This window comes from Malassezia restricta, chromosome II, assembly GCF_003290485.1.
Source record: "Malassezia restricta chromosome II, complete sequence".
NCBI classification, from domain to species: Eukaryota; Fungi; Basidiomycota; class Malasseziomycetes; order Malasseziales; family Malasseziaceae; genus Malassezia; species Malassezia restricta.
The window spans coordinates 536,769-563,891 of NC_040194.1; the positions used below are offsets into that span (position 1 = coordinate 536,769).

General features: G+C 54.6%; 16 protein-coding genes and 2 non-coding genes across 18 annotated transcripts; 7 read left to right on the forward strand and 11 right to left on the reverse strand.

The window, feature by feature from the left end:
- Positions 1-243: 243 nt before the first annotated feature.
- On the forward strand, positions 244-2,509 carry MRET_1168 (cell division control protein; the record flags this gene model as incomplete). The annotated part of the gene is made up of 4 exons (XM_027627795.1): positions 244-318; positions 356-447; positions 473-547; positions 580-2,509. The coding sequence occupies 4 exons, from the start codon at positions 244-246 to the stop codon at positions 2,507-2,509; spliced, it is 2,172 nt and encodes a 723-aa protein (XP_027483708.1).
- Positions 2,510-2,596: 87 nt separating this feature from the next.
- On the reverse strand, positions 2,597-2,952 carry MRET_1169 (cytochrome c oxidase subunit 7c; the record flags this gene model as incomplete). The annotated part of the gene is made up of 3 exons (XM_027627796.1): positions 2,597-2,609; positions 2,648-2,753; positions 2,847-2,952. The coding sequence occupies 3 exons, from the start codon at positions 2,950-2,952 to the stop codon at positions 2,597-2,599; spliced, it is 225 nt and encodes a 74-aa protein (XP_027483707.1).
- Positions 2,953-3,081: 129 nt separating this feature from the next.
- Positions 3,082-4,383, forward strand: MRET_1170 (ribosome production factor 1; the record flags this gene model as incomplete). The annotated part of the gene is made up of 1 exon (XM_027627797.1): positions 3,082-4,383. The coding sequence occupies one exon, from the start codon at positions 3,082-3,084 to the stop codon at positions 4,381-4,383; it is 1,302 nt and encodes a 433-aa protein (XP_027483764.1).
- An 11-nt stretch (positions 4,384-4,394) lies between these two features.
- Positions 4,395-6,720, reverse strand: MRET_1171 (nuclear pore complex protein Nup107; the record flags this gene model as incomplete). Its single annotated transcript, XM_027627798.1, has 2 exons — positions 4,395-6,432; positions 6,461-6,720. 2 exons carry the CDS (start codon positions 6,718-6,720, stop codon positions 4,395-4,397), a joined length of 2,298 nt encoding a protein of 765 aa, XP_027483765.1.
- Positions 6,721-6,835: 115 nt separating this feature from the next.
- Positions 6,836-8,020, forward strand: MRET_1172 (transcription initiation factor TFIIB; the record flags this gene model as incomplete). The annotated part of the gene is made up of 1 exon (XM_027627799.1): positions 6,836-8,020. One exon carries the CDS (start codon positions 6,836-6,838, stop codon positions 8,018-8,020), a length of 1,185 nt encoding a protein of 394 aa, XP_027483762.1.
- A 52-nt stretch (positions 8,021-8,072) lies between these two features.
- Positions 8,073-9,107, reverse strand: MRET_1173 (zinc finger protein; the record flags this gene model as incomplete). The annotated part of the gene is made up of 2 exons (XM_027627800.1): positions 8,073-9,005; positions 9,042-9,107. 2 exons carry the CDS (start codon positions 9,105-9,107, stop codon positions 8,073-8,075), a joined length of 999 nt encoding a protein of 332 aa, XP_027483763.1.
- A 221-nt stretch (positions 9,108-9,328) lies between these two features.
- On the reverse strand, positions 9,329-12,583 carry MRET_1174 (histidine kinase; the record flags this gene model as incomplete). The annotated part of the gene is made up of 1 exon (XM_027627801.1): positions 9,329-12,583. One exon carries the CDS (start codon positions 12,581-12,583, stop codon positions 9,329-9,331), a length of 3,255 nt encoding a protein of 1,084 aa, XP_027483768.1.
- A 146-nt stretch (positions 12,584-12,729) lies between these two features.
- MRET_1175 (uncharacterized protein) lies at positions 12,730-13,184 on the reverse strand (the record flags this gene model as incomplete). Its single annotated transcript, XM_027627802.1, has 2 exons — positions 12,730-12,996; positions 13,023-13,184. 2 exons carry the CDS (start codon positions 13,182-13,184, stop codon positions 12,730-12,732), a joined length of 429 nt encoding a protein of 142 aa, XP_027483769.1.
- Positions 13,185-13,309: 125 nt separating this feature from the next.
- On the forward strand, positions 13,310-14,002 carry MRET_1176 (small subunit ribosomal protein S7; the record flags this gene model as incomplete). The annotated part of the gene is made up of 1 exon (XM_027627803.1): positions 13,310-14,002. One exon carries the CDS (start codon positions 13,310-13,312, stop codon positions 14,000-14,002), a length of 693 nt encoding a protein of 230 aa, XP_027483766.1.
- Positions 14,003-14,103: 101 nt separating this feature from the next.
- MRET_t0017 lies at positions 14,104-14,204 on the reverse strand. The gene has a single exon. It is a non-coding gene; the product is annotated as a tRNA-Lys (tRNA).
- Positions 14,205-14,270: 66 nt separating this feature from the next.
- On the reverse strand, positions 14,271-14,371 carry MRET_t0018. Its single transcript has one exon. It is a non-coding gene; the product is annotated as a tRNA-Lys (tRNA).
- Positions 14,372-14,428: 57 nt separating this feature from the next.
- MRET_1177 (alkaline phosphatase D) lies at positions 14,429-16,516 on the reverse strand (the record flags this gene model as incomplete). Its single annotated transcript, XM_027627804.1, has 1 exon — positions 14,429-16,516. One exon carries the CDS (start codon positions 16,514-16,516, stop codon positions 14,429-14,431), a length of 2,088 nt encoding a protein of 695 aa, XP_027483767.1.
- A 109-nt stretch (positions 16,517-16,625) lies between these two features.
- Positions 16,626-18,377, forward strand: MRET_1178 (glutamine amidotransferase/cyclase; the record flags this gene model as incomplete). Its single annotated transcript, XM_027627805.1, has 1 exon — positions 16,626-18,377. The coding sequence occupies one exon, from the start codon at positions 16,626-16,628 to the stop codon at positions 18,375-18,377; it is 1,752 nt and encodes a 583-aa protein (XP_027483770.1).
- Positions 18,378-18,744: 367 nt separating this feature from the next.
- Positions 18,745-20,154, forward strand: MRET_1179 (secretory lipase; the record flags this gene model as incomplete). The annotated part of the gene is made up of 1 exon (XM_027627806.1): positions 18,745-20,154. One exon carries the CDS (start codon positions 18,745-18,747, stop codon positions 20,152-20,154), a length of 1,410 nt encoding a protein of 469 aa, XP_027483771.1.
- A 40-nt stretch (positions 20,155-20,194) lies between these two features.
- MRET_1180 (uncharacterized protein) lies at positions 20,195-21,229 on the reverse strand (the record flags this gene model as incomplete). Its single annotated transcript, XM_027627807.1, has 1 exon — positions 20,195-21,229. One exon carries the CDS (start codon positions 21,227-21,229, stop codon positions 20,195-20,197), a length of 1,035 nt encoding a protein of 344 aa, XP_027483588.1.
- Positions 21,230-21,318: 89 nt separating this feature from the next.
- On the forward strand, positions 21,319-23,151 carry MRET_1181 (1-phosphatidylinositol-4-phosphate 5-kinase; the record flags this gene model as incomplete). Its single annotated transcript, XM_027627808.1, has 1 exon — positions 21,319-23,151. One exon carries the CDS (start codon positions 21,319-21,321, stop codon positions 23,149-23,151), a length of 1,833 nt encoding a protein of 610 aa, XP_027483587.1.
- A 16-nt stretch (positions 23,152-23,167) lies between these two features.
- On the reverse strand, positions 23,168-24,718 carry MRET_1182 (DNA primase large subunit; the record flags this gene model as incomplete). Its single annotated transcript, XM_027627809.1, has 1 exon — positions 23,168-24,718. The coding sequence occupies one exon, from the start codon at positions 24,716-24,718 to the stop codon at positions 23,168-23,170; it is 1,551 nt and encodes a 516-aa protein (XP_027483586.1).
- A 15-nt stretch (positions 24,719-24,733) lies between these two features.
- Positions 24,734-27,082, reverse strand: MRET_1183 (U3 small nucleolar RNA-associated protein 6; the record flags this gene model as incomplete). Its single annotated transcript, XM_027627810.1, has 1 exon — positions 24,734-27,082. One exon carries the CDS (start codon positions 27,080-27,082, stop codon positions 24,734-24,736), a length of 2,349 nt encoding a protein of 782 aa, XP_027483585.1.
- Between the last annotated feature and the right edge of the window lie 41 nt (positions 27,083-27,123).

Here is a 27,123-nt window from a genome sequence, read left to right on the forward strand (position 1 = left end):
GGCACAATCACGTTAGGAGCGACACCGCGCAATATGCCGCAGACTGGCGTCTTGCGCCAGAGCAAATGTTTTGCCGTAGTGGTGATACAGGACCTTGGACACGACGCAGATAACGAGTTCGTCTGCCATATGCACAAGGCCTGCAACATGCTACCACGTGTGGATCTCGGCCGATACGCGTGATACGCAAAGCAACACTTGCGGTGATCGGATCCACTATATACACCCACAAAATCATCTGCGATGATGCAGGTAAACGCAGCCTTAGGCGCTGCACCAGATAATGTTGATGCTTATGCTTTCTGTAACTCTTTCTGGGTGAGTATTCGTTTTATGTATTCCGCTTACACGTTAGGGTGAGAATGACGCGGGCTACCATGTGATGCAAAGCTTCATTAAAAACACTACGAGAACAATGGAGGACTTGCGTGCGTATTATCAAGAACGGTACGTGTGTAGTGGCTAACATTAGTGCTGAAATTGAACATGAATATGCCAAACGGCTCTCGAAACTTGCTAAAACCTCATTAGGCAAATATGAGACAGGGTACGTGTTTATTTAGCTCACTCAAACGGCAGACCTATGCGCCATGCTCTCGACACTGTTCGCCTTGAGACGGATTCGCAGGCTCGCTCCCATGTTCAGCTGGAAAATTCGATACGCAAAGAAGTAGAAGGGCCTTTGATCGACTTTATGCGGCGCGTTGACAGTCTTCGCCGCGACGCCCAAACGTCGGTGACCAAACTGCACAAGCATAAGCAGACGCAAACACAGTACATGAATCGAGCGCGTGAAAAGTATGAAACGGATTGCACCAAGATCAACTCATACACGGCACAGAGCAATATGGTGCAAGGTCGCGATCTCGACAAGGTGATGTCCAAATTGGAGCGTGTTCAATCGGGTATTGAGAGCGAAGACCGCGACTATCAAAGCTATGTGCGGGCCCTGCAAGAGACGACACAAAAATGGAATTCTGAGTATAAGAGTTTTCTTGACATATGCCAGGACGTAGAAGAGGAGCGTCAAGAGTTTCTCAAGACTAATATCTGGGGCTTGGCAAACGCCATTTCCAGCATTTGTGTAACAGACGATGAGGCATGTGAGCGGGTGCGTGTGGCTCTTGAGGGATGTGAATCTACTCGCGATGTGCGCGACTTTGTGCGTGAATTTGCCACAGGCTCAAATATTCCTGCAGCGCCTGAATATGTCAACTACGCCCAGAGTATTGCACCGCCGGCTGCTGCCACCACTGGCTCAGCGCACTTTTCACGTCTTTCTACTCGTGTGGCTGATGGGATGCACCCGCCAAGCGCATCTGTCCTAGCTACACAGACGCCCGCTACATCAAGTTACGGTGCCTCACCTTCATTGCACTCTTCAACACCCTCAGTTGCACCCGGTAATATCCCGCCGTCAATGTTACGACCAGTTTCGCCGTCAATACATCCAGGCACGCCACTGACACCGGCGTCTATGGCACTACAATCGCCACAAGGACCGAATGTGCCAAACTATCTCGCCGCTATGAGTCGCTCTTCACCATCACAAGTGATTTCACCGCCAACTCGCACTCCGCCGCCGTCTAATTCAAACAGGAATAGCATGTTCGCTCCTGGAGCTACGCCCCTTGCTCAAGCTCAGTCGCCCAGCATGCAACCGCCCTTGGTGAGCCCGGTAGTGGCACCTGCAAATCATACGCAGCCACCATTGCAGGCAGCATCCGTGCCCATGTCTCAAGTTGCTGCACCACCACCAGGTGACACGAATGAAGATGATCCTATTGCCAAGGCGCTGGCGAATCTGCGCTTGCGCCAGAGTCGCAAGAGTCCTACGCCCAGTAGCCGTCCAACCAGCACGATCAGCACAACAATGTCAGCTCCCATGTCGCAAGAACCACTCCAGCCATCGTCACAAGCGCAGAGTCGGCCGCCCTCACAGGTTATGACTGACCCTCGGTGGCATCGTGCCATTACGCCTGATGCACGACCTCCGCGATCGACATCGCCAGCCGCGGCATTTATGCACCCTCCAGAGCGAAGCATATCGCCTTTGCCTGTGGAGCAAATTCACAGTCATTATGGCCAAGCTTTCCCAACAGAGCGACGTGCCGGTCAAGGAAAGCAGGAGCCTCGTGCCACTTCGCCCTTGGGCATCTCGCTGGATGCACGAGGTCAAGTCACAGAAGACACGATGGCCGGCCGGTACGCATCCTCTGCTGGGCAAGGCACTGCATCCAGTCAAGTTTCGGGCCCGAGTTCATCACAACTCGCCCGTCCGCCGACAGGACAATACAGCGAGAGTGGTGAGCCCATCCTGTTTTATGTCAAGGCGCTGTATGACTATGAAGCATCGCTGCCCGAAGAGTTCAGCTTCACAGCAGGCGATATCATTGCGGTCACACACACAGAGCCAGACGGATGGTGGCAAGGCGAGCTCCTGGACGAAGCGCGCCGTACACCGGGAGCGAATACTTTCCCTAGCAACTTTGTCGTACTTCTCATGTAGGATACTCGAGAAAAATTGAGAATATTGCATCATGGGTACATAGATTTCATTGGTGATTATGCTACTCAAAGTGGTGGGCCAACGCATTTACTGCTTGAGCCTGATAAGGTTAGCTTGGGGTGATGAGAAGAAACGTACTGTTGGTAGAGAGCAGCAATAGTTGGGAGAATAAGACCCGTGGCGAAGAAAGACGCCACAGAGATACCCACAAAAGTCTTGTGCTTCCTGCCAGTGCGGAAAGGCACTGATATTGGTTAGTTTACTGGAACAAAATTCGCAAGATAAACATACGAGACTGTCACATTGTTAGATGCACATTCCAAAAAAGAATGTATACGTACAGTCTCAGGCGTGTTCTCGATGTGCAGAGAACGACGAAGCATCATAGTGGGAGCGCGCGTGTTGCGGAGCGAAGCACGAGTGGCAGCAAAGATAGCCGACATGGTTGGTTGAGGGAATGAGCTGACTTGCAACGGAAAGAACCACGGGGCCGGTCGAGTCCGAGCCACGTGGCCAGTTGCGAAAAAAGAATTTTTTGAAGCCATGTGCTCATTCGACCAGCCGCAACAGCCATGGCAGGAGCAGGGGCCGATGCAGACGATACTCGTCGCAAGACAGGATCTGTGTCTCACATTGGGAACAAACATAAGAGGCAGGATATGTATCAACAATATCGTAAAGACAAAGCCAAGAGCAAATTGAAACGCCGCCTGAAGTTGGCCAAGGCGGAGCGCTCTTCAAAGGAAGGCAAGTCACTTCGAAGAGAGCGCCTTGCATCGAACAAGCAGCAAACTATTGAGAACACGCGCGATTTTAATCCCACAATCTTGAACCTGCCTAATACCCATGAAGTGCCTGAATGGATGAAATCGCAAGAAGCGCCCCCTACGTCCGTGGACGCCCAAGACGAAGAAGACGAAGAAGACAAGGGGGAGGACGAAGAGGAGGAAGATGAGGATGAGGAAGAAGATGAAGACGAGGATGAAGAGGAAGCTCAAAATCACTCCGAAGCTCCAGAGCAGGTAGAGGAAGAGGAATCGATCGAAGAAGAAGTGCAAGATCCCCAACTAGCCAAGTACGACATGGACAATGATCCAACGGCGCCACCGGCCATTCTCATCACAACATCACTTCCTTCCAACTCGACTTCGCCGCATCTCACTTCAGCTAATGCACGGAGCCATCCTGCTGAGGCTGTGCGCGAGTTCATCAAGGAGCTGCTGAATGTTTTCCCAGGAGCTGAATACCGTGCACGAGCCAAGGCGAAAGGTGCAGGGCTCGGCAAGATTTGCAGTTGGGCGCGTGCTCGACGCTTTGATGCGGTCCTCGTTGTGGGTGAAGCGAACAAGAAGCCGTGCTCTGTCACGCTTGTAGCTCTTCCACTCGGTCCCACGGCTTTGTTCCGGCTCACATCTGTGGAACTGGGCAAGGAGATTTATGGTCATGCCCGACCCACTCCTCATACCCCTGAGCTTATCCTAAACAACTTTACTACGGCTTTAGGACACCGTGTAGGTAAGTTGCTTCAGCGATTATTTCCTCTTGTACCAGATCTCGAGGGGAGACAAGTTGTAACGGCACATAACCAACGTGATTTTGTCTTCTTCCGGCGTCATCGGTACGAGTTCCGGTCTGCAGATAAGGCAGCTTTGCAAGAAATTGGGCCGCGATTCACGCTCAAGTTGATGTCACTATCTTCTGGTCTGCCAAAGGGCGCTGGCGCATGGAACGGTCGCTTTGTGGACGAGCTCGAAGAGGTTCCTGCGGCAGACGATCCGCATGCAGGAGACTCGGCAGAATACTCGACTAACGATGGCATCGAGTTCAAGTGGAAACCTAAGATGAGTGTTTCACGACGCAACTTTTATCTATAGCAATGTATGTACTATACCGACGGTGTCTTATTGCACCCAAGCACATCTTGTCGCCGGTCCAGGGCCACCAATGCCGCCTCGCGGACATGAGCCAGGTATTTTTGGAGCGGCTCCGGGGAGCCAGAGGCTAGCTCAGAGAACTCGAGGTACAGACAAAGACGCTCATCGGCCACGAGATTCGGTAGCGCCAGTGCATGCGTGAGATTTTCTGCAAGCACCTGGCTCGTATCGACAAGCATGAGATGCAAACTCGTAACAATTTCAGGGATATACTTGCGCCGAATGAACATGAGATGCTCCCTGCGTAGAGAGTCGTCTTCCATATCGAATTGGAGCCAGCCCAGTTCAAGCAGTTCGAGGCAGGCAAGACGCGTTGATTCCGAGGCTTGGGCGAGTGCTTCGACCCAGTTATGGTAGTCGGTATGTGAGTTGGCGAGTGCTGCGTCACTCCAAAGGCCACGGACAGCCACATTTTTGTTGAGCACGTCAAAGTAACTGCGCCAGTGATCTAGCTCAATCAATTGATCTGGCGCCACTGAGACATCGCTCAAGACACCAAGCAGCTCCGATGGTAAGTGCTTGAGTAGGCTGTGGGCAGCGTGCAAGCGGCCGGTCGACATAAATACACGCATCATTGTATTTGTTTGCAAAATCGCATGAGGGAATGTTGCGTCGAAGAATGTGAGCCAGTCAATAGAGAGGATGAGGCGGCGCTCATCCATGCTCAGATTCGCATTCCATTCACGTATCTCCGCCTCGTCCACGATGGCCGGTACAAGCTCAGCGAGTAGAAGGTCCACAGTCTTGCTCGCCACAACAGCCGGGTCCATACCATGTGGCTGAACCTGCAAAAGAGCGTGCCGACGGTCTTCTAGCGATGTGTCCGGATCCATCGCACACAAAAATTCAGCATAGACTTGGTGTGCATTGTCTGGCTCGAGACTTGAGGAGTACAGGGCCACTAGCTCACAGCCTTCGCCAGCGTTCTGTAGAACATTCACATAAGCATTCAGAATCGGTGCTCGAAGAGAGACGGGGAGAGGAATATGAATGAGGTGACAGAATAGCGCAAGGTGCGCGAAAAAGCGAATGAGGCGAGCGTATACTTTGTCCTCCAAGAGTTGCATCTCGGGAAGCCGCTCGTTCACACGTGCCAATAAATCAGGCACACTATTTGTGATAACAGCGCGCTGTACCACATGGTATGGATCAAGTGCCTCTGTTGATGCATGGGGCGAGGCATGAGCCAGCTGCTCAAAGATAGACTCTAGGCTCTCCGTCGCCTCCGCCGTGCTTTCCTCGATACGCTGCACATTACCATTGGGCGCATTTTGTATAGCAAGTTGCTCAAGTTGCTGCTCAAAGCGGGCGTTCACATAACTCCAGAGACGCTCTTCCCACGACTCACTAACAGCAAGCACGGAAGACAAGTCGCCACACAAAGCACCGTACATGGCACGTTCATACCGATCCAGAGATACGTTGAGTGCTGCTTTTCGGGCAATGCGGCGCCATGCACTCCGTGATCGGTTCCCTAGAGGCCCGTCAACACCTTCTCTTGGTTCCGATATCGAAGGATCATGATAGAAAATTGCGCCACGGAGCGAGGCAGCACGCCATGATTGGCTTGTTTGTGCGCAAAGGTCTAGAGCCATGTCGAGTTCGCCCGCTCGGACGTACTCAAACAGGCTACGTACAAGCGCTTTTTCATAGTGTAAGTCTTCCACGTCCCACGTTCCTGGGCCACGCGATGCTGCATCTGGATCGAGATGCTGCACAAGCTTTTCTCGGCCCAAGCGCGTAGAGGCCATGCCGCTGACTTGTGCACGTTTCTCTGCTCGGAGAGCATTCTTGGTAAACGGCATGTATCCTTTCCGTACTTCGACTGCGTGTCGCACTGGCAGCACATCCTGTAGCCATTCTCGAATAATTTTAAGCTCAGAAAGCTCAGGACTATGCTGTAGCACACGCTGTACGGTGCCAAGAGGTGTTTCATACACATGCAATGCTGGTGGTATGGTGCTTGAACGCGACTCCAATTTGCGTTCGCTATGGTTAGATACGCGTGTGTACGTACGCAAATAATGCATGTATGAGCTTCCAAGTATGTTCTTCTGCTTCCCAGGCTGCATCATCCTCGGTATAATGATCTTGAAGATGCGGCAAGGACAGTGACGTCGCCTGCGTACGCTCAGCGCACAGATCAGCAAACACAAGCGCCGTGCCGGACTCTGGGTCAAGCTGCGCACCTACATCCAAGTTCCGAGCCGTTCTGTACGCCTGTGCGAATGCTTCGAAGCTGGACGAAGGCACGTCCTCGTCCATCTCGGCGGCCATCGTCGCGGGGCCTGAACTATCAACAGCCTTGGGCGGAACCGTGAAGAGTCAGTCACGTGATGCACACTGTAGAGGGGCTGGGGCGGTGGCTGAATGGATGCATCTTGCCGACAGCATGTCGATGGAGGCAGAGCGGTCGCATGCAGCACCGCCATCCCTGTCGGATGCATTTGCTATTACACCGAGATTTGCTGCTGAGCGTGCAGCTGCAGTTCAGAACGCGACGGGTCAGGCGCCCACGGCGCCTGCGAAAAAAGAGACGTTCCTACCTGACTTGAACGTGCACCTCATATGCAAGGATTGCAAGACGGTACCACCCAACATCGCAGAGGAGTTTACCAATGGTGATTTGGTATGCGCAGACTGTGGTCTTGTGTTAGGTGATCGCATCGTCGACACACGCAGCGAATGGCGTACATTTGCCAATGAAGATGGTGACGATCCGTCGCGTGTGGGTAGTGTATCGAACCCCATTCTGGACGGTATTACAGAGCAGCTTGAGAGTCGCATAGCCGCACGCGATGGTGGAACGGGTGCGTCGCGCGAACTGCTCAAGACTATGTCTAGAGCCTCTGCACCTAGAGATCGCTCCTTGCTGGACGCGTTTGATTCGATCCAAAACAAGTGTGACAGTATTCACTTGCCGCGCACGGTTTGTGACACGGCTAAGCAGGCCTACCGCCGTGTAGAACAGGAGAAGTTGCTGCGTGGCAAACAAACCGATGCCATTATTGCGGCTGCCATCTATGTTGCTTGCCGTGTGAATCGTGTACCGCGCACCTTCCCCGAGGTCTGTGCACTTACTTCGGCACGCAAGCAGCAGGTCGCACGCTGTTTTCGCGAGATGAAGGAGGCATTTGGCCTGAACGCCACAGGCACAGGATCTATTGATGGTGCCGACACGTCGGCCGACGTGGCCGTCGCTAGTGCTGGCACTGGCGGTGCGGCTCCGCTAGGTCTTGCTGTGGGTGCGACCGATCTTGTCGCACGATACTGCAACCACCTTGGTCTGGACATGTCGATTGTCCGCGTGACAGAGGCGATCACTATGAAAATTCAGGAGCATGGCTGTCTGGCTGGACGGTCGCCTATTACGATTGCCGCAGCCACTATTTATCTCGTCACACTACTTGTAAATGAACAAAGGACGGCGCGTCGCATCTCAGTCGCGGCTGGTGTATCGGACGTGACTATCAAACACTCTTACAAGGAGTTGCTCAAGGTACTAGATCAGGTCCTTACGCCGGATATCCTAGCCAAGGATCGTCGCATCGACTTGAGCCGCATTGAGGCGAAATAAGCACGCATAACACTCGCAGACCTTTTTTGAGGCTGCCGCCCATGTTTATATCCTATCCGTTCATAGAAGCGGAGTCTCGTTCCGACATGACCAGCACATCAGATGTCTTGGAAGCAAAATAAGATTCGTGCGTGTCACGCTCAACACGGATATGTCTCCGCAGCGCATCGCTTCGGGGAAAGCCCTTCTTACACACTCGACATACGTAGGGTCGATCACCAGAATGTACACGCGCGTGTCGTTCGAGATCATGTTTCCGAGAGAATGCGCGCGAGCATCGCGAGCAAACAAATGGGCGGCTTTTCGGTGGCTTGACCTGCCCCTGCTCTAGTTTGGCATGTCGGGCAGGGCCGTGTGATGGGGACAGCCAAGAGATAGACATGTCCGACGATTGAGAGTCTTCCGTATTGGGTACTGGTGGCGGTGTTTCCGACAACGTACGGTAGTACCCATCAGCATAAAGTGCATTGTTTCGCAACCCTACAGAAGAGATGGATGTGCTGGGTAGGTGTTGAGGTACTTGAGCTGTTGAAGGAGGATGGTGGGAGTCAAACATGACTGGCTGAGTCGTAAGTGGATGCCGTGCATGACCTGGCATGGAGAGAGGTGCAAAGGCACCGGAAAGATGAGGTTGTAGCAGAGAGGCACGACCCACACGACTACTTTCATTGTACAGATTTGAGGGCCGGGAATATGCAAGATCCATGGATGGCATGTTCGAGTATGAGTTTCGCTCATGCGGCACCAATGGCATGGACGGGACTGCTGCAAGCTCGTATCCAGGCAGATGAGACGCAGTGGGAAAAGAGGTCAACGTAGACGGATATGGTGAGTGCAACGATGACCACGGTGATATACCAGAGGCGCCTTGCGTCCACCTTTTTTCAAAATGCGTCTCCGGTGCCATATGCGTGGAGCCGTCATTCAGAAACAAAGAGCTTGTGTCGGTGGGCGCAGCAGGTACAGACGATCTAGTATGTGTCGACTGGAGTCATGTCAGGTCACAGCACAAGCGACGTACGTATTCGATGGGAGGAGACGTATCATGAAGGAGCCACGAAGGCAGCTCGGGGAACACGAACGACATGGTTCATGCTAGCCTTCAGCTAGCAATCGAAAGAATGCGCCAAGCGATTTGATAAGTGCTAGCAGAGCGGTGTGCGTTGGGGCGATTGATTGGCACGGGCGCCCACACTCTCGCCCTAGCCATGCGGACAGAGTTGACTAATCACCGGCGTCGGCGTTGCTGTCGTGTACGCCCATCTGCAGCCCAAGCAGCGCCCAAGGCGATATGGCCGTAGAATGCGTCTATTCATCTAGCTTCTGGATGAGGGCTACAAAAGCCTTGAAACTGAGTGGCTTGACGAGGTAGCCATCGGCTCCCGCATTGGTGCCTTGACGCAGAATTTCCTCCATGGAGGCACCCGACAGCATGTATGTGTGACAGCGATGTTGCGTTTCCATTTCCATGTTGCGCTGCTTCTCAATGTGCCGGATCATCATACAGGCTTGTAGACCGTCGATATTCGGCATCGAGAAGTCCATTAGCACGAGATGGAAGTACCCATGTGGTTTGGTTGCGAAGGCGGTAACGGCCTCACAGCCACCATGGGCTTCCACGTATGGTACATGAAGTTTTCGAAGATAGGCAGCGAGCATTTGGCAGTTGATGGGATTGTCATCCGCAAAAAGAACGCGGAAGGTGAAGGCGGCGTCAGGTGCCACTTTTACCGTAGGCGATGAGGGGGACGCGTAGGCGGCGACTTCGTTCAGGGAGCGTTCCAACTCGTTGCGATCAGGGGAAGCCAGGACGTTGCTACGGCTCGTGTTGATCGCAGGAATCGCGGATGACTCTTCGGGAAGATCACTCACCTTGAGGCGGGCAAGCGAGATAGATCCAGATGGTTGTTCAGGGACTTGCTCTAGGCATGCACGGAGTACATCCTCCATGCGCGCAGGTCCCGTCGGTTTCTGGAGGAAATAGGTAGCGCCGCCAGCCTTACGGTATGCCTCAAGAGTATCTTTGAAAAGCTGCTTGCTGTACAAGTCTGTGAGCGAGATAAGCGGAGGAAGCCTGTCTTGCGACAAGAGTCGGTGCACGAGAGCGGAACGACTGTTCAGTAGCACCACATTTCGTTGAGTCATACTAGCGACCAACGATGAGGCATCCTCATCTTCATGGTGCACACGGACCAAGAATCCCCACCATGTCGAAAGGTAGTGCACGATTGTCTCCTGGAGAATACGTCCACCATCCGTGTCAGTAGGAAAGCCGAACAAGTGAGCTGTGCAACTCTGATGCACATCAAGCTGGGGAATGTATGCGACATCGGAAGAAGCAGGTGCTTTGCGCACATGGCACGATGCGATAATCTCAGTACCAATACCTTGTGTGCTGCGCACATCAACTGTGCCAGCGTCCATCGAGTGCATGATGTCGTGTACGATAGACAAGCCTAGGCCTGTGCCACTTCCCAACGGATTTTCCTGAGAAAATGGGTGGAAAAGCTGCTGATCAAGAAACTGGCGCGAGATACCACAGCCAGAATCGCGCACGCGCAAAAAGATCTGCAGCGTATCTTGGTCGATATCAGCGCCACTTAGAGACACTTCCACGAATCCTTTCGTGGTAAATTTGAGAGCATTTCCCACGAGATTCATAAGGACACGACGAAGCCCACCACAATCTGAATGGACGTACCAGCCATGCAGACGCTTTTCGATGTTGACCACAAACTCCACGTCAGACCATCGCTGCGCACGCTCCTCAGCTGCCCCCTTCGGATCGTAAATGGAACCGATTTGGTTATCGTGCAGAGGTGTCACTTGGTGGCCAAGTGCATGGCTGTCACATACTTCTTGTACGAGACGAGATAGATCAAAGTCGCTCATGCTGATGTTCCGTGGACGTCGCTGAGATCCGGAGGCGCCGCCAGACAGCTTGGTATAGTCTAGCACATGATTTACGAGCTCCAACAGACCGTGCCCACACGACTTGATCGTCTCCAAATAAAATCCTTGAAGCTCATTTAGGCCTGACTCACTGAGTATATCTGTCGATGCAAGAATGCCGTGCAGCGGCGTGCGGAGCTCATGCGACATGTTGGAAATAAACGTCGACTTGGCTCGGTCAGCAATAAGGACTGTCTCCTTGTCTACCACGTCGAGCATCATTAGCCCAATGGCCTGAATATGTTGGTGCGCCGTATGCTGCATTTGATCAATCATGAGAGAGTAGCAGTTGGGAAGGCAGTAAGCACACACCAGTAGTGATGGCTGGTGCTTGGCACCCCACACTGGCACGGCAAACACATCCTCTGCCTGACGAGGCAAGAGTCGGCGTATCACAGGTGGCACATGAAGACGAAAGCGATTTTCATCGTCTGACTCGGTGAACATGAGAAAGTCTTGAATGGCGCGCACGTCGCTCATATCAAGGGCAGCTTCACGCTCGGGGACATGCACTTGGCGTTCGCTCGACCCTAGGATCGAAAGGGGTGCAATGTGTGTTTGACTCATATTGGGATCCATTGTGTGCGAATGGACCACCTGCTGATTGCTGTTCCCGTCTTTTTCAAAGGGTTTTTGAATCATGATGAAATTAGACAAGTCAAGAATGATCACGTCGGAAACATGCATCGACGATTGGAGAGCGTTGGCGGCGAGATGATATATCTGGTCACAGCCTTCTAGCTCCATGTTGACATGGGGATCGGCCACTGTCTCCATGCTAAACGTACGTAACAGCGATTCTGTGCATCCTTTGAGCTCATCACGGCGAAGGACCTGGGCTCGGTTGACGGCCAGGTCAATGTCGTTGATAATCATTTGCTTCATGTCAAGTATAGAATAAGCAGCATCTTCCAAATCTGAGCCATGCCTAGGCTTGATATCACCCATGCAGCATACGCCTAATGCCTCATTATGGGTATCAAAAATAGGCGTGCATGCAAAAAAGCGCAATTTGTGCCGACTTGTATGATGCGAGAAGCGCCAGTCTTCCTGCGCATCCGGTACAGCAAGGACTTGATTCAAGGGTAGGTACAATGCGTGCGACCAAATACTCTGGCACAAACCTGTTTCATCTGGCTGGATTCCATCCTCTGATGCATGCGTCCATTCAGACATGACTTGGTAAGGAGATAGATCCTCATCAAGACTTTTAGATTGAGGCGCCATAATTTTGACAGAAACATACGGTAGCTGGAGAAGTTGGGAAATGAGTCGGCAAATGCGGGAGAGTGTGCCGGTGTCATGCTTTTTGATCTGGCGACTGTACCACACAGCTCGTAAATGGTTGATATGTTTAGCATGTGTATAGGTCGGCAAGTAACCTTCCGTTTCGTATACATGCTGCATCTTTTTACCTAATGCGAGGGTATATGGGTCTTGCGGGATATCTGCCGGTGACGCGCATGAGCCGGGCTTCATTTGATGGCATGCAGTGTCCTGAGATCCAGTCACATAACGAGCAGCAAAAGAGGCCCAGTCATCTACAGGTCCATTACACATACTTTGCGATGTGTTAGCGTCTGCAGTCACAGTTGCTCGGTCACACGGCATGCATCGATGCACAAAGTCTGTGCTTTGATGCAGGTCGAAAACCAAGTCGCACGTCCCTTGCCCAACGAAAACAAATTCGACCCGTCACGCATTAGGTGAGTCCTTTTTCGGCCAACGGGGTTATTGTACATTTTACTAAATCGAAGCTACGATGACGACAATGTAGGCGCAGCAGCCGCAACACTGGTATAGGCAAAAGCGTCTTCCTGCGTACGTGCCAGGATATCATCAATATATGTGGTACGTAGGCGCATAGCTTCCATCTCAACATTCGCATCACTCAATTCCATAAAGGCACTTTGGAGGGCAAAATGAGGCGAAATAGATGCACCACCTCTCTCCTTAGAACCTTTATTCGATGCCAGGTAATAAGAACGCACATGCTCCATACGTTGTGCATGCAACTTTTGGATCTCGAGTCAGCCGTATGCATACACACCTCGTCCATATCAGGTAAAAAAGTGCTTGAACGCGCTGATGGCTCTGTATCACGTGGCTTATGAGTCAGAGACGTTTGAATTGGTCGCGCATGTAGGCCTGGTGGCGGGACGCCCCAGCGACTTGGCGGTCGCGGTGTCGGGTTCTCTGAATGAGGCGACATGGGTCGATCTCTGCAGCAGCGTAACACAGAATGCCACTGACCCCCATTGCTGTCACGTGATCTCTCCTTCTTGGATATGAGCGTCGCTTGAAAAGCAGCAAGGCTTCCTCGACGGTGTGAGAATCATGTTTCGCGCATTTACACCCGCTTGGCGTTTGCTGAGCACAAACACAGCTGCACTGGTATCCAGTCGCACAATTAGAAGACAAGCTGTGCGCTTTTTGTCAGTTACATCGCAAGAGGCAAAAACACAGCCTGATTCATATACCTCAGCAGATGCACAAGAATCTGTCGCCAGTGGCTTGAAGGTCATGTTGCCTGGACAGTCATCTCTGAATGTCGACTCAATTTCTGGTAAAAGTTCATCCTTTATGTACTCTCCCGCCGCACTCCCCCCTCGTCAAGACCCGCTTCTTCATTTCCTTGTTAATCTCCTGATGCGCGATGGTAAGAAGGCATCAGCTGAGCGATACGTTGCAGACATGCTCTCTGAAATGGCCAGGCTCACGAATAAAGATCCACTTCCACTTGTATATGAGGCAGTAGAGCTTGCCAAGCCACTGCTCCGCATGCAGACACGCAAACAGGGAGGCAAATCTCTCCAGGTGCCAATGCCACTGAATGAGCGGCAAAGCACACGCCGTGCTCTTAAATGGATTATTCAAGCGAGTGATCGTCGCGCTGACCGTGCAATCAGTCGACGTCTGGCCGTTGAGATGCTTGCCATTTTGGAAGGAAACAGTTCTGTGCTCTCACGCAGAGATGAGCAGCACAAGGTTGGCACCATCAACCGTGCCAACGCCAGTGTTCGTATCTAGTGTAGATCAACGTCCATCCCAGAAAAAAATTAAGCCAGGCATCATTAAGGATAGTCATATGCACAGAGCCGCAATCGTTGAAGATCGGCTGGCAAAAAAGTGCTCCCAACGTGGGGCTCGAACCCACGACATTCAGATAACTCTTCGTATTCGAAGAGACTCTACTAAGAGTCTGACGCTCTACCGACTGAGCTAGCCGGGACACACTGGAACAACTGCCAGTAAACTATTTGTTTCGCGGGTCATGAGGTTTTACGGGAGAAAAAGAACTCCCAACGTGGGGATCGAACCCACGACATTCAGATAACTCTTCGTATTCGAAGAGACTCTATTAAGAGTCTGACGCTCTACCGACTGAGCTAGCCGGGATGTTGCTGGCACAATTGTGTTATTTTCCAGCTTTGAAAGATACGATATCAGCAAGAGCTAGAACCAATCGCGCTGACGGAAACCGAACAGCTCAAGAAGACTTTGTGCGAGTTTTCCCAAAGCACTTTGGGTTTTGTTGACAGGCTTCCCAAGTACGCGAAGATTCCAAGCCTCTTTCCCATCGACATATACACGTACCACGACTAGCGGCTGTTCTGGATCGCGTGTATCCACTTCAAACTCGGTCCACTTGTGATTCCCATCGGGGATGTATTTGAGCAGGGTTTCTTCGCCAGGCGGGTCGATCGAGTGCTCTTGCGCAAGTGTGCGTATAGGAATATAAAACATAGATAGTGGGCTGGTGCTGAATTCAAGCAGAGCATCTCGGAAAGATACTGAAGCAAACTCATGGCGGTCGCCACTTAAGAGAATGACATTGGGAACATATTGAAGGATATCGAGTAGTTGCTTGCGCTCCTCTTGATAGAATGCCCAGCCGTCAGTACGTCCGTCTAAATCTAGAGGACCTCCCCACAGACTTGTGAATGGGACTGACGAGGCAATAAACTTGAATGTAGCTGTGTGATTCACCTGTGCAAGCCAAGAAAAAAGAGCATCACGCTGCTCTTCTCCAAGAATGGTGGGCGTGTCGACAGCAGATTGAGGATGTGTGCGGTGTCCACGCACATCGAGAACGAAAAAGGCTGAATCGCCGTATCGGAATGAGTAGTAGTGCTGGTTCTTGACCGCAGGTGACGGATTCGCACGACCAATATATTCACTCCATGCATGTAATCCTGCGTGGATGCCAGCTGGTGCCTGAGGTCTATCCTCATCTTCGGTTGCATTGGTGTACCCCGCGCCGCTCCAATTGTTGATAATTTCATGATCGTCAAAGATGCCCATGACAGGAATGGATTGGTACACGCGACGGAACGAGTGGGAGGCGAAGACGTTGCGATACAGTTTACGGTAAGAGCCAATATCTGGTCCTTCATACCGCGGTACATCGGCATAGATGAGATCGCCGAGCTCGAGTAGGAATCGAAGACTAGGCATTTTCGAGCGGCGGAGATAGTGATCCGCCATCAAGTCAAAGCCACGAATACTATTCCGTGAAGTGATGCCGCCAGGCTGCGTTCCGATACCGAACATACGCAAGAGCCAGTTCCAGCCCCAAAACTGAGCGGGATGGTACGGAAAGTCAGGTTTGATACACGAGAGGGTGGCGAAACTAAAATGATTCGGATCGTCGAGCGGAATGCTCGATGTCTTGTTCGTCCGAACAAACTTGCTTTTCCCATACGCTGACAAACGTGGGTCCGGCCATGTAACGAATGGTATGGGGCGTTCAGGCATCGGAGCGAAGGTATTGTTGTGCACAAAAGCGAGGCGCCATTCGTATTTAGTTGCAGGCCACAAGTCAGACAGCGTTGCCGTAGCTGTCCAGTCTGATTCATTTGACAAGTGTAGCACTGGTCCACGTTCCCATCGGCGTGGATCGCGCACGGTACTGGGAGCGCGAATTTTGACTTCGCTCTCATGTACACGTCGCCAAACGATGCGTAAAGGTGATTTATTGATGTCGGATGCATCCACGAGAGCATCTTGAATGCCTGTTTCCCACAGACCCGTGACATGAGGGAGCGGTTCGGGGTAGCGAACATGCAGCGTGGCCGACGACGAGCTTAGAGCACCGACGCGAGCAAATTTGAGAGATGCTTCACGATGAGATGGAAACATATATGGCATGTAGTAAAGGTCGAGCACGAACAAGAGCACGAGGGTATGCACGACGAGCTGCACCATATTCCATGGACGGTTCGAAGTTGAGTGCCCAAACACGAGCGAGGAAAGGGAGGACATCCTGCGAGTTTTTTGTGAGGCTACTCGTACATCATATAGTACCCAGATAGCGAGGTACCCGAGATAGAAATGGATCGCATAGAATCCAAAGGAGCCTGGGATGACACGCAGGAATATGTAGGCAATCGTTCGGAAGACGAGGCTAAACATGCTCTGGAGAACCAGCAGCTTATCCGACCGTCGCACAGCCACATCGCGTATTCCTGTGGCGTTTTTCGCGTCGGGGGAGTATGTATCAGGTACGGGCTCGCGAGCTTGTGCCGGGGGATGGTCCGACATAAGTAAATACACGATGGATGGAGTGGCGCCGGGCAAGTGTTGGTCTGTGTGCACGTCACGTGGACGAGAGATGAATGGCAAGGTACGTCATTCTCTTCGTTTGACTGCGATGCTATATTTGCTGGATTATGGTGCTGGCAATATCCAGAGTCTAGCCAACTCGCTTACCAAGCTGGGCTATACCTACGAATGGGTTCGTGAGCCTTCCGATATAAGCAAGGCTGATAAGCTTCTATTTCCTGGCGTGGGATCGTTTGCAAGCGCGATGGACGCACTGCATGCCAAGGGCTATGTGGAGCCACTGCGTGCGTATATCCAGAGTGGCAAGCCCCTGATGGGCATCTGCGTAGGTATGCAGGTCCTGTTTGAGGGATCCGATGAATCGCCTGGTGTGCAGGGTCTGGGTATTGTGCCTGCACGCGTCGGCCGCTTTGCCACACAAGATGCGTTCGGTCGTAAGGCTGTACCGCACATGGGCTGGAGCTTAGCCAATGTTGTCGAATGGGACGGCTGTGCTGATCAACGCCATGAGCTTGCGAAGAGCTATGGTATGCATGATGCAAATCCGTCTCACTACTACTTTGTCCACTCGTACCGCGTCGCGTGGGATGCGAATGTCGCTGAATGGGCGCTGACAACGACCCAGTATGGCAACGAGATATTTGTTTCATCTATTCAGCATGCAAATGTATTTGCCACCCAGTTTCATCCTGAAAAGAGCGGTCAGGCGGGATTGGACCTGCTGGCTGCATGGCTGCAGCTGGAACATGTTGAGCCTACAACTCGCGTAGGACGTCCCGTGACATCCACCGAGCACATGCCGACACGGCGTATCGTGGCATGTCTGGACGTGCGCAGCAACGACGCAGGTGATTTGGTGGTAACGAAGGGTGAGAGCTACGACGTACGCGAGCGTGGCGAGCAGGATGCTGGCGCCTCGCACGTGCGCAATATGGGCAAGCCTGTAGAGCTCGCGCAGCGGTACTACGACGAAGGTGCCGATGAAATCGCCTTTCTTAATATTACTTCATTCCGGAACTGGGCTCTGAATGACCAGCCAATGTTATCCTTGTTAAACGTTGCGGCTGCCACGATATTTGTGCCACTCACCGTAGGAGGTGGTATCCGTGACTTTACCGATCCAGATGGCACATTCCATCCCGCGTTGAAGGTCGCACATGCGTACTTCCGTGCTGGCGCCGACAAGGTAAGTATCGGCAGCGAGGCGGTCTATGCGGTGGAGCAATTGCTTGCGCGTGCGAATGAGGCGGGTGATACGTCGGGCGATCCAGTTGCAGCACCTGCTGCAGCACTGCGTGGCGATACTGGTATCGAGCAGATTGCACATGCATACGGTGTACAGGCCGTGGTAGTGAGTGTGGATCCCAAGCGCGTTTACGTTGAGAGTGCTGAAGCAGCGGGTGTGCATGCGCCCAGCGTCGTATCTGGTCCTGATGAGCGGCCCGAAACGCGTGGACAGCCAGTGTCCTGGTGGTACAAATGTACGGTCAAGGGTGGTCGTGAGGAGCGTGATGTGGACGTGGTACAGCTCGCACGTGGTGTCGAGCGCTTAGGAGCAGGCGAGTTGCTCGTGAACAGCATTGATCGAGATGGGAGCCATGCGGGCTTTGACGTGCAGCTCGTGGACCTTGTGCGCAGCTCTGTCAGTATTCCCGTGGTAGCGAGCAGCGGGGCCGGTTGTGCTGATCATTTTTGCGAAGTATTTGCTCCTCGACCGGGGGCCCAAGGGGCGCCCATAGAGGCGGCTTTGGCTGCCGGAATTTTCCACCGCGAGCAAGTTTCCATTGCCAGCGTCAAAGCTCGATGTGCAAGCGCTGGGTATTCTATGCGACATGCATAGTTCGCAGTGATCACTTCTATGGCCAATAGTAAATGTGATTTCATAGGAGCCAATCCCAAGCATAACAACAACCTGAACTGATTTTCGCGCAACAATGACGGCAGCCAATCGTGTGCGAGCACATTTGAATTGTGTCGCAACCCCACTTTTTGAGTCTGCATGGCCCATATGCGTCGCTCAGGCATGCGAAAATCCAGCCAAGGAGACATTGTGCGCGTCGTGTGACCCAAGCTACCGGGCGCAGATGGTTCTATGCAGCATGCAAATGATTAGTCGGTGGTTCTTGTTTCACATGCCAAGCCATGGAGACGAAAGAGGGGCAATCATGGGACTATAAAAGACGCGGGGGCGCCCATGCATCCTCTGCATGTTCCCTCCTCTCTGGAAATTTACTCTCCTTTGTCTCTTTCTTCTGGCCTGCACTTCGGCTGAAGTGTTGGAGCGCTCTTCCAAGCCGCAAACTCCCGACAAGGATCCGTTTTATGATCCGCCCAGTGGCTGGGAGGAGAAGGAGCATGGCACGATTCTTCGGAGCAGGAAGGTTGACATTGCCTTTTTCCAGATCGCCAAGGTGAAGTACAAGGAGGCCTACGAAATTTTGTACCGCACGTCGCGCTCGGAAGAAGACCAGCCTTCGACAACGGTCACTACGGTGATTGTCCCGGAGAATGCCAAGAAGGACAAGCTGGTCAACATGAACGTCTATGTCGACTCGAACGGAGCCCGGTGTGCGCCATCTTATGTGCTGCAACGCAACGCCAAGCTAGCTACAGACCCTGCGCTGAGCTATCAGCAAGTCTTGTTCTCAACCATCCTGGATGAGGGATACATTCTTACGGTGCCCGACTACCAGGGACCCAAGCGTGCCTTTGCCGCCGGCCGTCTTGAGGGTCATATGGCCATTGACGGCATTCTCGCTACCCTCAACCTGAAGGAGCTGTGCCTGAGCAAGGACACCAAGGTTATTGGTTATGGTTACTCGGGCGGTTCCATTGCCACTGGATGGGCTGCGAGTTTGCAGCCGAGCTATGCGCCGAACCTGAACATGGTTGGATGGACGTTTGGCGGCACGCCTGCCAACTTGACAAGTACGCTGGAGCACCTCAACGGCGGCACGCCTGCTGGCTTTGCTGTGAGCGGCGTGGCGGGTATTGTGGATGAGTACGAGTCGGTGGCTGACTGGATCAACGACAAACTCACGCACAAGGGAAAGCATGCTCTGGACTTTGTGAGGGAGCACTGCACGGTGGGTATTGTGCTCCGCTACCCCTTCACGAATATCTTGTCGGACAGTTTCATGAAGCATGGCGCTCAGTTGTTGCAATCGCCGATCATGAAGAAGGTGCTGGGCACGCTCAACATGGGCGTGCGCCCGGATGAGACGCCCAAGGCACCCGTGTACATGTTCCATGCCAAGTTGGACGAGGTGATTCCGTACGGCTCGGCGCACGATGCGGCTAAGCGCTGGGGCGACCACGGCGCCGACATTCTGTTTGAGGAGTTTACGGGCCTGGTGATGGGCCACGCGTCCACAGAGCTGCTCAACCTGCCCAATGTTCTGCTGTTCATGCGTGATCGCATGAGCGGAAAGCCGTTTATTCATGGTTACGAGCACAAGCACACGGACAATCCGCTGGAGGACCCGGGTGTGATTGCCAAGGGATTCGACGCGTTGGCGGAGACGATCAAGAATGCCATTGACAATACGGTGGGTATGGGCGACAAGCACATGAAGGCCAAGATTGAGCAAAGCCGTCGCAGGAGGATAGTTTCGTAGAGATGATATCGCATTCGTTCGCAGTAGGGTATCGTGGGTCCTAGGACAGGCCCATCATGCGGACGCCTTCGTCCATGTCGTGGCCTTCGGCATGCGTGCTGACGTGCGCCGTGTCCCATGCGACACGCGAACCAAGTCGCAGACCAATGGCGCCACTGCCGTACCCCGGCCCCGAGCCGCCCGTGCCTGGTGATCGAGCGAGGGGTTGCCAGGCGGAAAGGGTCGGGGACATGGGCCGTGGGATCGCAATCGCCGGTGGCGTCGCGGCACGCGCATGTCCGTGACAATACGCGTTCGAAGATAAGACTGGCGTCGGCACACGACGTGTCGTAGTGCCGCTGTGAGCCAGCGGTGAGGAGGAGGGCGAGACAGTTCCTCCGCCACTGGCACTCCAAAGCGGCCAACGTGGCGATGCGATGTGCGTGGATGCGTTCGCTACCCAAGGTGGGAGAGGCGCTGGACGTCGGCGTGTCATGGATGTATCATCGTCCCACTTGCGCTTTGTGCCTGTGCGGGGACTGGCCGTCGGTGGATGCGGTGGCAGAGGCGGCGTGGCCCAAGCGAGAGGCACGTCCACGTCCTCACACATGACGCCATCGTCCGCAGGTGGCAAGGCCATAGGACCCAGATCCGACATGTTGTCTTCTTCTTCTTCCTCCTCCTCCTCCTCCTCCTCTTCCTCCTCTTCGTCGTGGGACACGCCTAATAGGCTCGTCACGCGCACGCCGCGCTCCTGTGCGATGCGTGATCGCCGCACACGGCGAGATACATGGTCCTGTAGCGACGTCTGACCCATCAAGTGTCGCTGCAGACGCGCCTCAGACGCAATTTCAAAACAGCTGGGCGCCCGTTCTTCTTGCAGGAGCTCAGCCACGCGCATCTTGTTCTTATCCCGTAGCACTGCCGGCACGCACCGCGCTGGGGTATGCCGCTTTGCAGGTATAGGTATGCGCGACTCCGGTGTGCGCGGCACCGCGACATCTTCCACCTCAATGATCGACTGAGGCAAATGAAAGTCGCGTGGCGAGCACGAAAAGACGGAGCGCTGCCTCGACGGCCCCGCCTCGTGGTCCATGGTGGCACACTCGTTATGTGGAGGCCGCCTCATCGGCCAGCCACACGCCCCTTGCGTCCGGCCGAGGCCCAGCTCGGTTTCCCTTCGACATGCTGTCGGCCACGCCGCCTCCGCACGAGGCGCCGGGCCGCCTGCCCGGCAACGCACGCAGCATAGATGCAAATGACCCACTGAGTATCGTGCGAAGTGCACTAGGTGCTGAGGAGCAGGTTATTCGCGTGAGTGATAGTGACACACGCGAAACGTATGACGTCACTCTGTCGCGCACGATGCCGTATGCGTCGCCGCGCGTCACGCCCAAATACGACGACAATGCGCCAGCGCCCGTCATGCTAACCCCACCGCCTACGCGCCGTCGTCGATTGCGCTGGATGCGCTCGCTGGATGATGCACGCACAGCTGCGTCGCCGACGCCACCGACCGCGGTGCCGCCTTCGGCCACCCTAGCGTCGAGCTCAGCGCAGTCCTCACCGAGTCCAGCAGGATCTACAAGTACGCCGATGTCCTACCCCTATACCCCGTTACCCCCCCTCGCCAACGTGCAGCGGATGCTGGGCCCGCGGCGGACGCACCAGGCACCCGCGCCGCCGCTGCTCGCGCCACGAGATACAGGCGGCTCGTCGAGCGAGCTCACATTCGATGAGGAGATGGCCGAAAATGCAGACGCTCTGCGTCGCTCATGGCGTGTAAAGGAGCATCGCTCCAAGATGCCCCTGGCTCTCAAGGGCCACCTGATTGGCGAAGATCACGTCAACTATGTGCTCATGTACCATATGCTCACAGGCATCCGCATCGCCGTCTCGCGGAACGAGTCGCGGCCGCGCACGCAGCTCACACCCGCTGACTTTACGGCCAAGTACAAATTCACCTTTGACATCATCGGCAACGAGCTCCGGCCCTCGTCGAATTACGACTTCAAATTCAAGGATTATGCACCCGGTGTGTTTTGTGAGCTTCGACGGCACTTTGGACTCGATGCGGGCGATTACCTGCTCTCGCTCGCGGCGAAGTACATTCTGACAGAGCTCGGATCGCCCGGTAAGAGTGGGTCCTTTTTCTACTTTTCTCATGACTACCGCTTTATTATCAAGACGATTCGGTCAGAAGAGCACAGGCTGTTTATGCGGTTCCTGCCCGCATACTACGAGCATGTACGTGGGAATCCACATACACTACTGAGCCAGTTTTACGGGCTGCATAGAGTCAAGTTGCCTGGCAGGAGAAAGATCCATTTCGTGATTATGAACAACCTATTCCCCTCTCATCGCGACGTGCACGAAGTCTACGACCTCAAAGGCTCGACCGTGTCTCGTGAGCAACTGTCCGCCAAGCCATCTGCCGTGCTCAAGGACATGAATTGGCTGCAGCGTGATCGGTACGTGGAGCTAGGCCCTCAAAAGCGCGCGCAATTTGAGCGGCAGTTGCGTGCCGATGTCAGTCTGCTGCAGCGCCTTCAGCTCATGGACTACTCCCTGCTGATTGGCTTGCACGACCTCAGTTACGGCCCATCCACGTCACCTATCAACAAGTCCGCGCCGATGCTCCGCCGCCCGTCGATCCTCGTGTCACCTGTGGACGACAAAGAAGCGGACGCTTCGTCCACGCAGCTGCAGTTCTCACGCAACCATCCGCACCAGACATCACTGCAGGATATGCAAGGCAAACGTGCCGAGCAGCAGCGCTCCCTTTTCTATCAGGATGAGGGCGGATTCCGTGCGACAGACGAGCATGACCAGCCCCTGGGTCTCGTGTACTATTTTGGCATCATTGATTTGTTTACGCGCTTCGATGCACGCAAGCGCTCCGAGCATATATGGAAGGCCCTGTGGCACGACCGCCACGCCATCAGCCCCGTGCCACCCGTCGAATATGGTGAGCGGTTCATCCGCTTCCTGCTGCGGAAAAAGCCATCAGGTACCTAGTTTGTACATTCGTATACTACATATCACCCGCTGTCGACGACTGCGCGAGGCGCCAGCTCGCCTCGGTGTATCGATTCGGATGCGATACATTCTCGCCTTGGCCGAGGCCATCGCCCGCCCGGACGCCCTGCGCCCGGTGTGTGAGCTCAAAGACACGAGTGCATGCGACCTGATAATGCCCGGCCTGAGCTGCCGCGACAATGTCGTTTTGTTCCTGCGGCGAGAGATGATAGTGTGCTGCCAGCGCAGCAGAGAGGTTCGCCGCAGAAAAGTGGCGAAAGGGGCAGCCATGCGTGTCCTGGCCGCCGGGCTGGTCCTGAGTTATGATACGCGCACAGCTCTTGGCCGGGTAGCTGAGGCGACGGCCCTCCAGACCGTAGCCGTGCCGGATATTGTAGCGGTGCTCCTTCGCAAACTTGTCGTCGCTCATCGTACTGAATGAGCGGCGCCAAAATAGCAGGGCTTCTTCGACAGGCAGGCCCAGCTCCTTGAGGTACAGATTGTACTGCAGTCGTGCATAGTGGCGCAAGTGATGCGTCTTGGACAGCGTCGCTTGCAAGTGGCGCATGCACAGCGGCGCATGCTGCTGCACGAGGGGTTCGATCATATTCGCGGTAAGCGCCAAAGTTTCGCCGTCGGAGCTCAGCAGCGCACTTGTCGCGTATTCCGTCGATGCACCGAGGATCGTGCCCATCGTCAGATGCTCGAGCACAGGCATCAGGCGATCGTCTTCATCGAGGCGTGGGAGCGCACGCGCTGTCAGCTCCAGCTGCGACTGCAGATGGCTCTGGAACTCGGCCAGCACCAGACTTGACTGCTCCTTGGTGGGGATCCATGCGGTGCCTTTGTGGACAAACACGCGGCGCTTTTCGACAAGATCAGGTACGCGGTGCCATGGCACCTGGACGAACGACTCTGCGTCGAACGACGAGGCCAGGCGCGGGTGTACGGCCAGCAGTTGCTCGCGGAAGCGACGCTGCTCGTCGGGCGATACCATGCGCCACACAAAGTCTTGCGAACGCAGAAACGCCTCGCGTTCAGCGATGTGCTCTGTCTCGAGCTTCCATCGGAACAATGTCGTTTCCGCGTAAAGAAATCGTCTGCGCAGTTCCTCCGTGCGTGAAAACGCAAGGCGTAGGACGAAGTGGGAGACGTGGTCTTTGTGGCGCTCGGCCAGCAGTTCCTTGGACTTGGCGGAGGACGTCGTTGTCGTGCCGGACTGCGCCACGGCATTCGAGCGCAGAGGCATATATTCGCCCATGCGCTTCTCAATAAGGGCTTTGGTCTCAGGCCATGCTTGGTTGCGCGCCGACGCATTTTCAATTTCAGCTAAGACGTGCAGCCGATCCAACGCCCACTGCTCAAATTCCTCGACAGTAATATCCTGCACCGGTGGTACCGTGTACATATTTAGTCGGAACGGGTATGCAGCGAGCCCAGTCGCCCGCGACGGGTGGTGTACGACTTGGGCAGGCCTACCGTTCTCGCCTGCCACGGCCGGGGCCGCCGAGCGAAACATGCTAAGGAAAGCCAGAAAACGGCCGACGCGCAACGCGTACGCGTTCATATGCCACGTGGTCAACTATGTCATGGCTTGCCACTGCTGTTCCAACGCCACCACCGCTTCAGCTCCGCCCATCGTCCGCATGCGTGTTGACGCGTGGCCAAGCTGCGTAAGTGCCTTGCGCATGTCGTTCTGAGCAAGGTACGCGAGGTACGCGAGCCATGTCTGCGTGGCATCGGCCACATGGCCCTCGCGTTCGGCCTGGTCCACGGCACGTTGGTACACGCGATCGGCAGCTAGAGACGCACTCTGTGCACAGTGATCTGCGATCGCAAGCCAGCATGAGGTGCTCGCCGAGCTGATGGACAGGGCCATCGAGAGAACCTGCTCGTCGGGAAGTGTCTGCTCAACGACCTGGTGCACTACGTCGTCGTGCAGTGCTTGTGCATGAGCCCGGGCTGTGCCCACCAGTTGAGACGATGCGAGGACGGCGCCGGTTTTCTGTACCGCGCGCTTGTAGAGTGGGAAAGGGTTCTGGGTCGACGTCGGCACCCATTCGAGGTACATGCGCCACAAGTCGGTGCGAGCGATGCTGGGTGATACGTACGCCAGGCGCTTGTTGCTTTGCCATGCAACGAGCAAGCCCCATACCGGCGCATCTGGCTGCGGCGCCATACAGGCGTGAAGGGCATCGTTCCACGTCCGCTCGTCCCACTTCGCAGCATGAGCGTAGGCAAGCCATGCACATGGATTCATGCGCTGGGACTCGACAAGCTCCTGTGCACGATCACTGGCCGTTACAAGCGCGATCCATGGCATGTCCAGGGATTGGGTAAGCTGTGCTTCAATGCGCGAAAGGTAGGCGAGCAGGTGAGGCTCGTGTAGCCCGAAACGAGTCGACAACGCACAGAGCGTCGTGAGAAACGGTAGCGACTCGGCAGGGTGCTCACGGAACTGGGACACGGTGCGCTGCACCACCGCGGGAAGGTCACCTTTTTTGGTGAGCATGCGCAGATACGGCGTAGCGTGTTCGTCCTGCACAAAGCGCTGGCGCAGCACTTCCAGCAGCAAAATGACGGGCTGGCACGCCGTCCATGGGTCATTCGCGCCTGCCACGATGCCTGTCTCACGTAGCTCCTCGGGCACTTGAGCATACGTGTATAGCGGATCGATGGCAGATGAGTACGTGCCATGCAACTGACTTGCTCCATGCAATATGGCATGCGTATCTAGTTCCTCATCAGCTTGAGATGCAGGTAAAGCCTCCGTACTCGGCAAGGCGTGGTATAGCGGGAACAGGCACGAAAGTGTGTCGAGATCACATGCGCTGAGCACACCTCGCATCAGCTTGTCACGGATGGCGTCTCCCTGTCCCTGGACGCCATGCGTGGTTCGCAGCGAAGCAATATCGCCATGCTGTTTCACGACAAGCGAGTCGCTAAAAGGAAATGAGCTCAGCAGCTGTAGCAGCGCCACGTACACAAACAGGTGCAAAGAGCCTGGGACGGTCGTGCGGATACTGTCAAGTACAACAAGCGGGATAGCACCTTGGCGGATATGGTCTTGTGCCTCGGTTGGGGCATGTGGCTCGCTCTCGGGGGTATCTGCCTCGGGGACGTCAGAAGCCACCGCTTGATCAGCTGCTGCTGCTTCTTCGTCCGCATCATCGCCGGCAATCACACGCCATCGCCGACGCAAGCGCTCCATAAACACAAGCTCCATACGAAAATACTCCACCCATAGCCGAAGCACGTCACGTTCATACGAGGTGAGACGCCAGCGGTAGGCGCCAAGATGTGAGGCGCCACGCGACGTGCGCTGTGCTTTGCTGCGGCCGTCCTCTGTTTCGCTAAGTTTGTTGGTGCGAATCGCACGCTGCAGAAGGGCCCGGGCTGCGCTGGTGTCAGCGTGTGTGTTGAGCTCATAGTCGGCAGCAGAGAGCCACAGCGACGGCTGCATGGGATGCATTGCTAGCGCACGCGCGTACACACGGCCAGCCACGACGCGCATCTTGCGTTTCTTAGCCCATGCAATGTACCGCTCCCATGCATCTAGATCCCAACGGAACTTGAGCACCATGCGCTCGAAAATCGCAACGCAGTGCGCTGACGAATGCGCAGCCTGCTTCGGGAAGAAGGAACGAGGAAGGAGCTGTGACTTGGCGTCTTCGTCACCTGATTTAATGCGCTCCATCACAAGGCGATTGCGCTCGCGCGCACGTAGCATGATGAGCGCGTGCAAGTCGTCTTCAAAGTCCAAGTACCTCACAAAGTCGTTCTTGTCTGCTTTGCGACGAATCAGACGCGCCTCAAAAGACTGCCTCTGAGATGTCAAAGAGCGCAGTTCATCTTTCGTCAGTATGCCGTGCTCATCCAGCACGCGGAGCTGCGGAAGTGTGCGTTCCAACGAGTACTGCACACGTTCCATGGTCGTCCAATGCAAGTCATGCAGACGATTTTTTTGGGGGG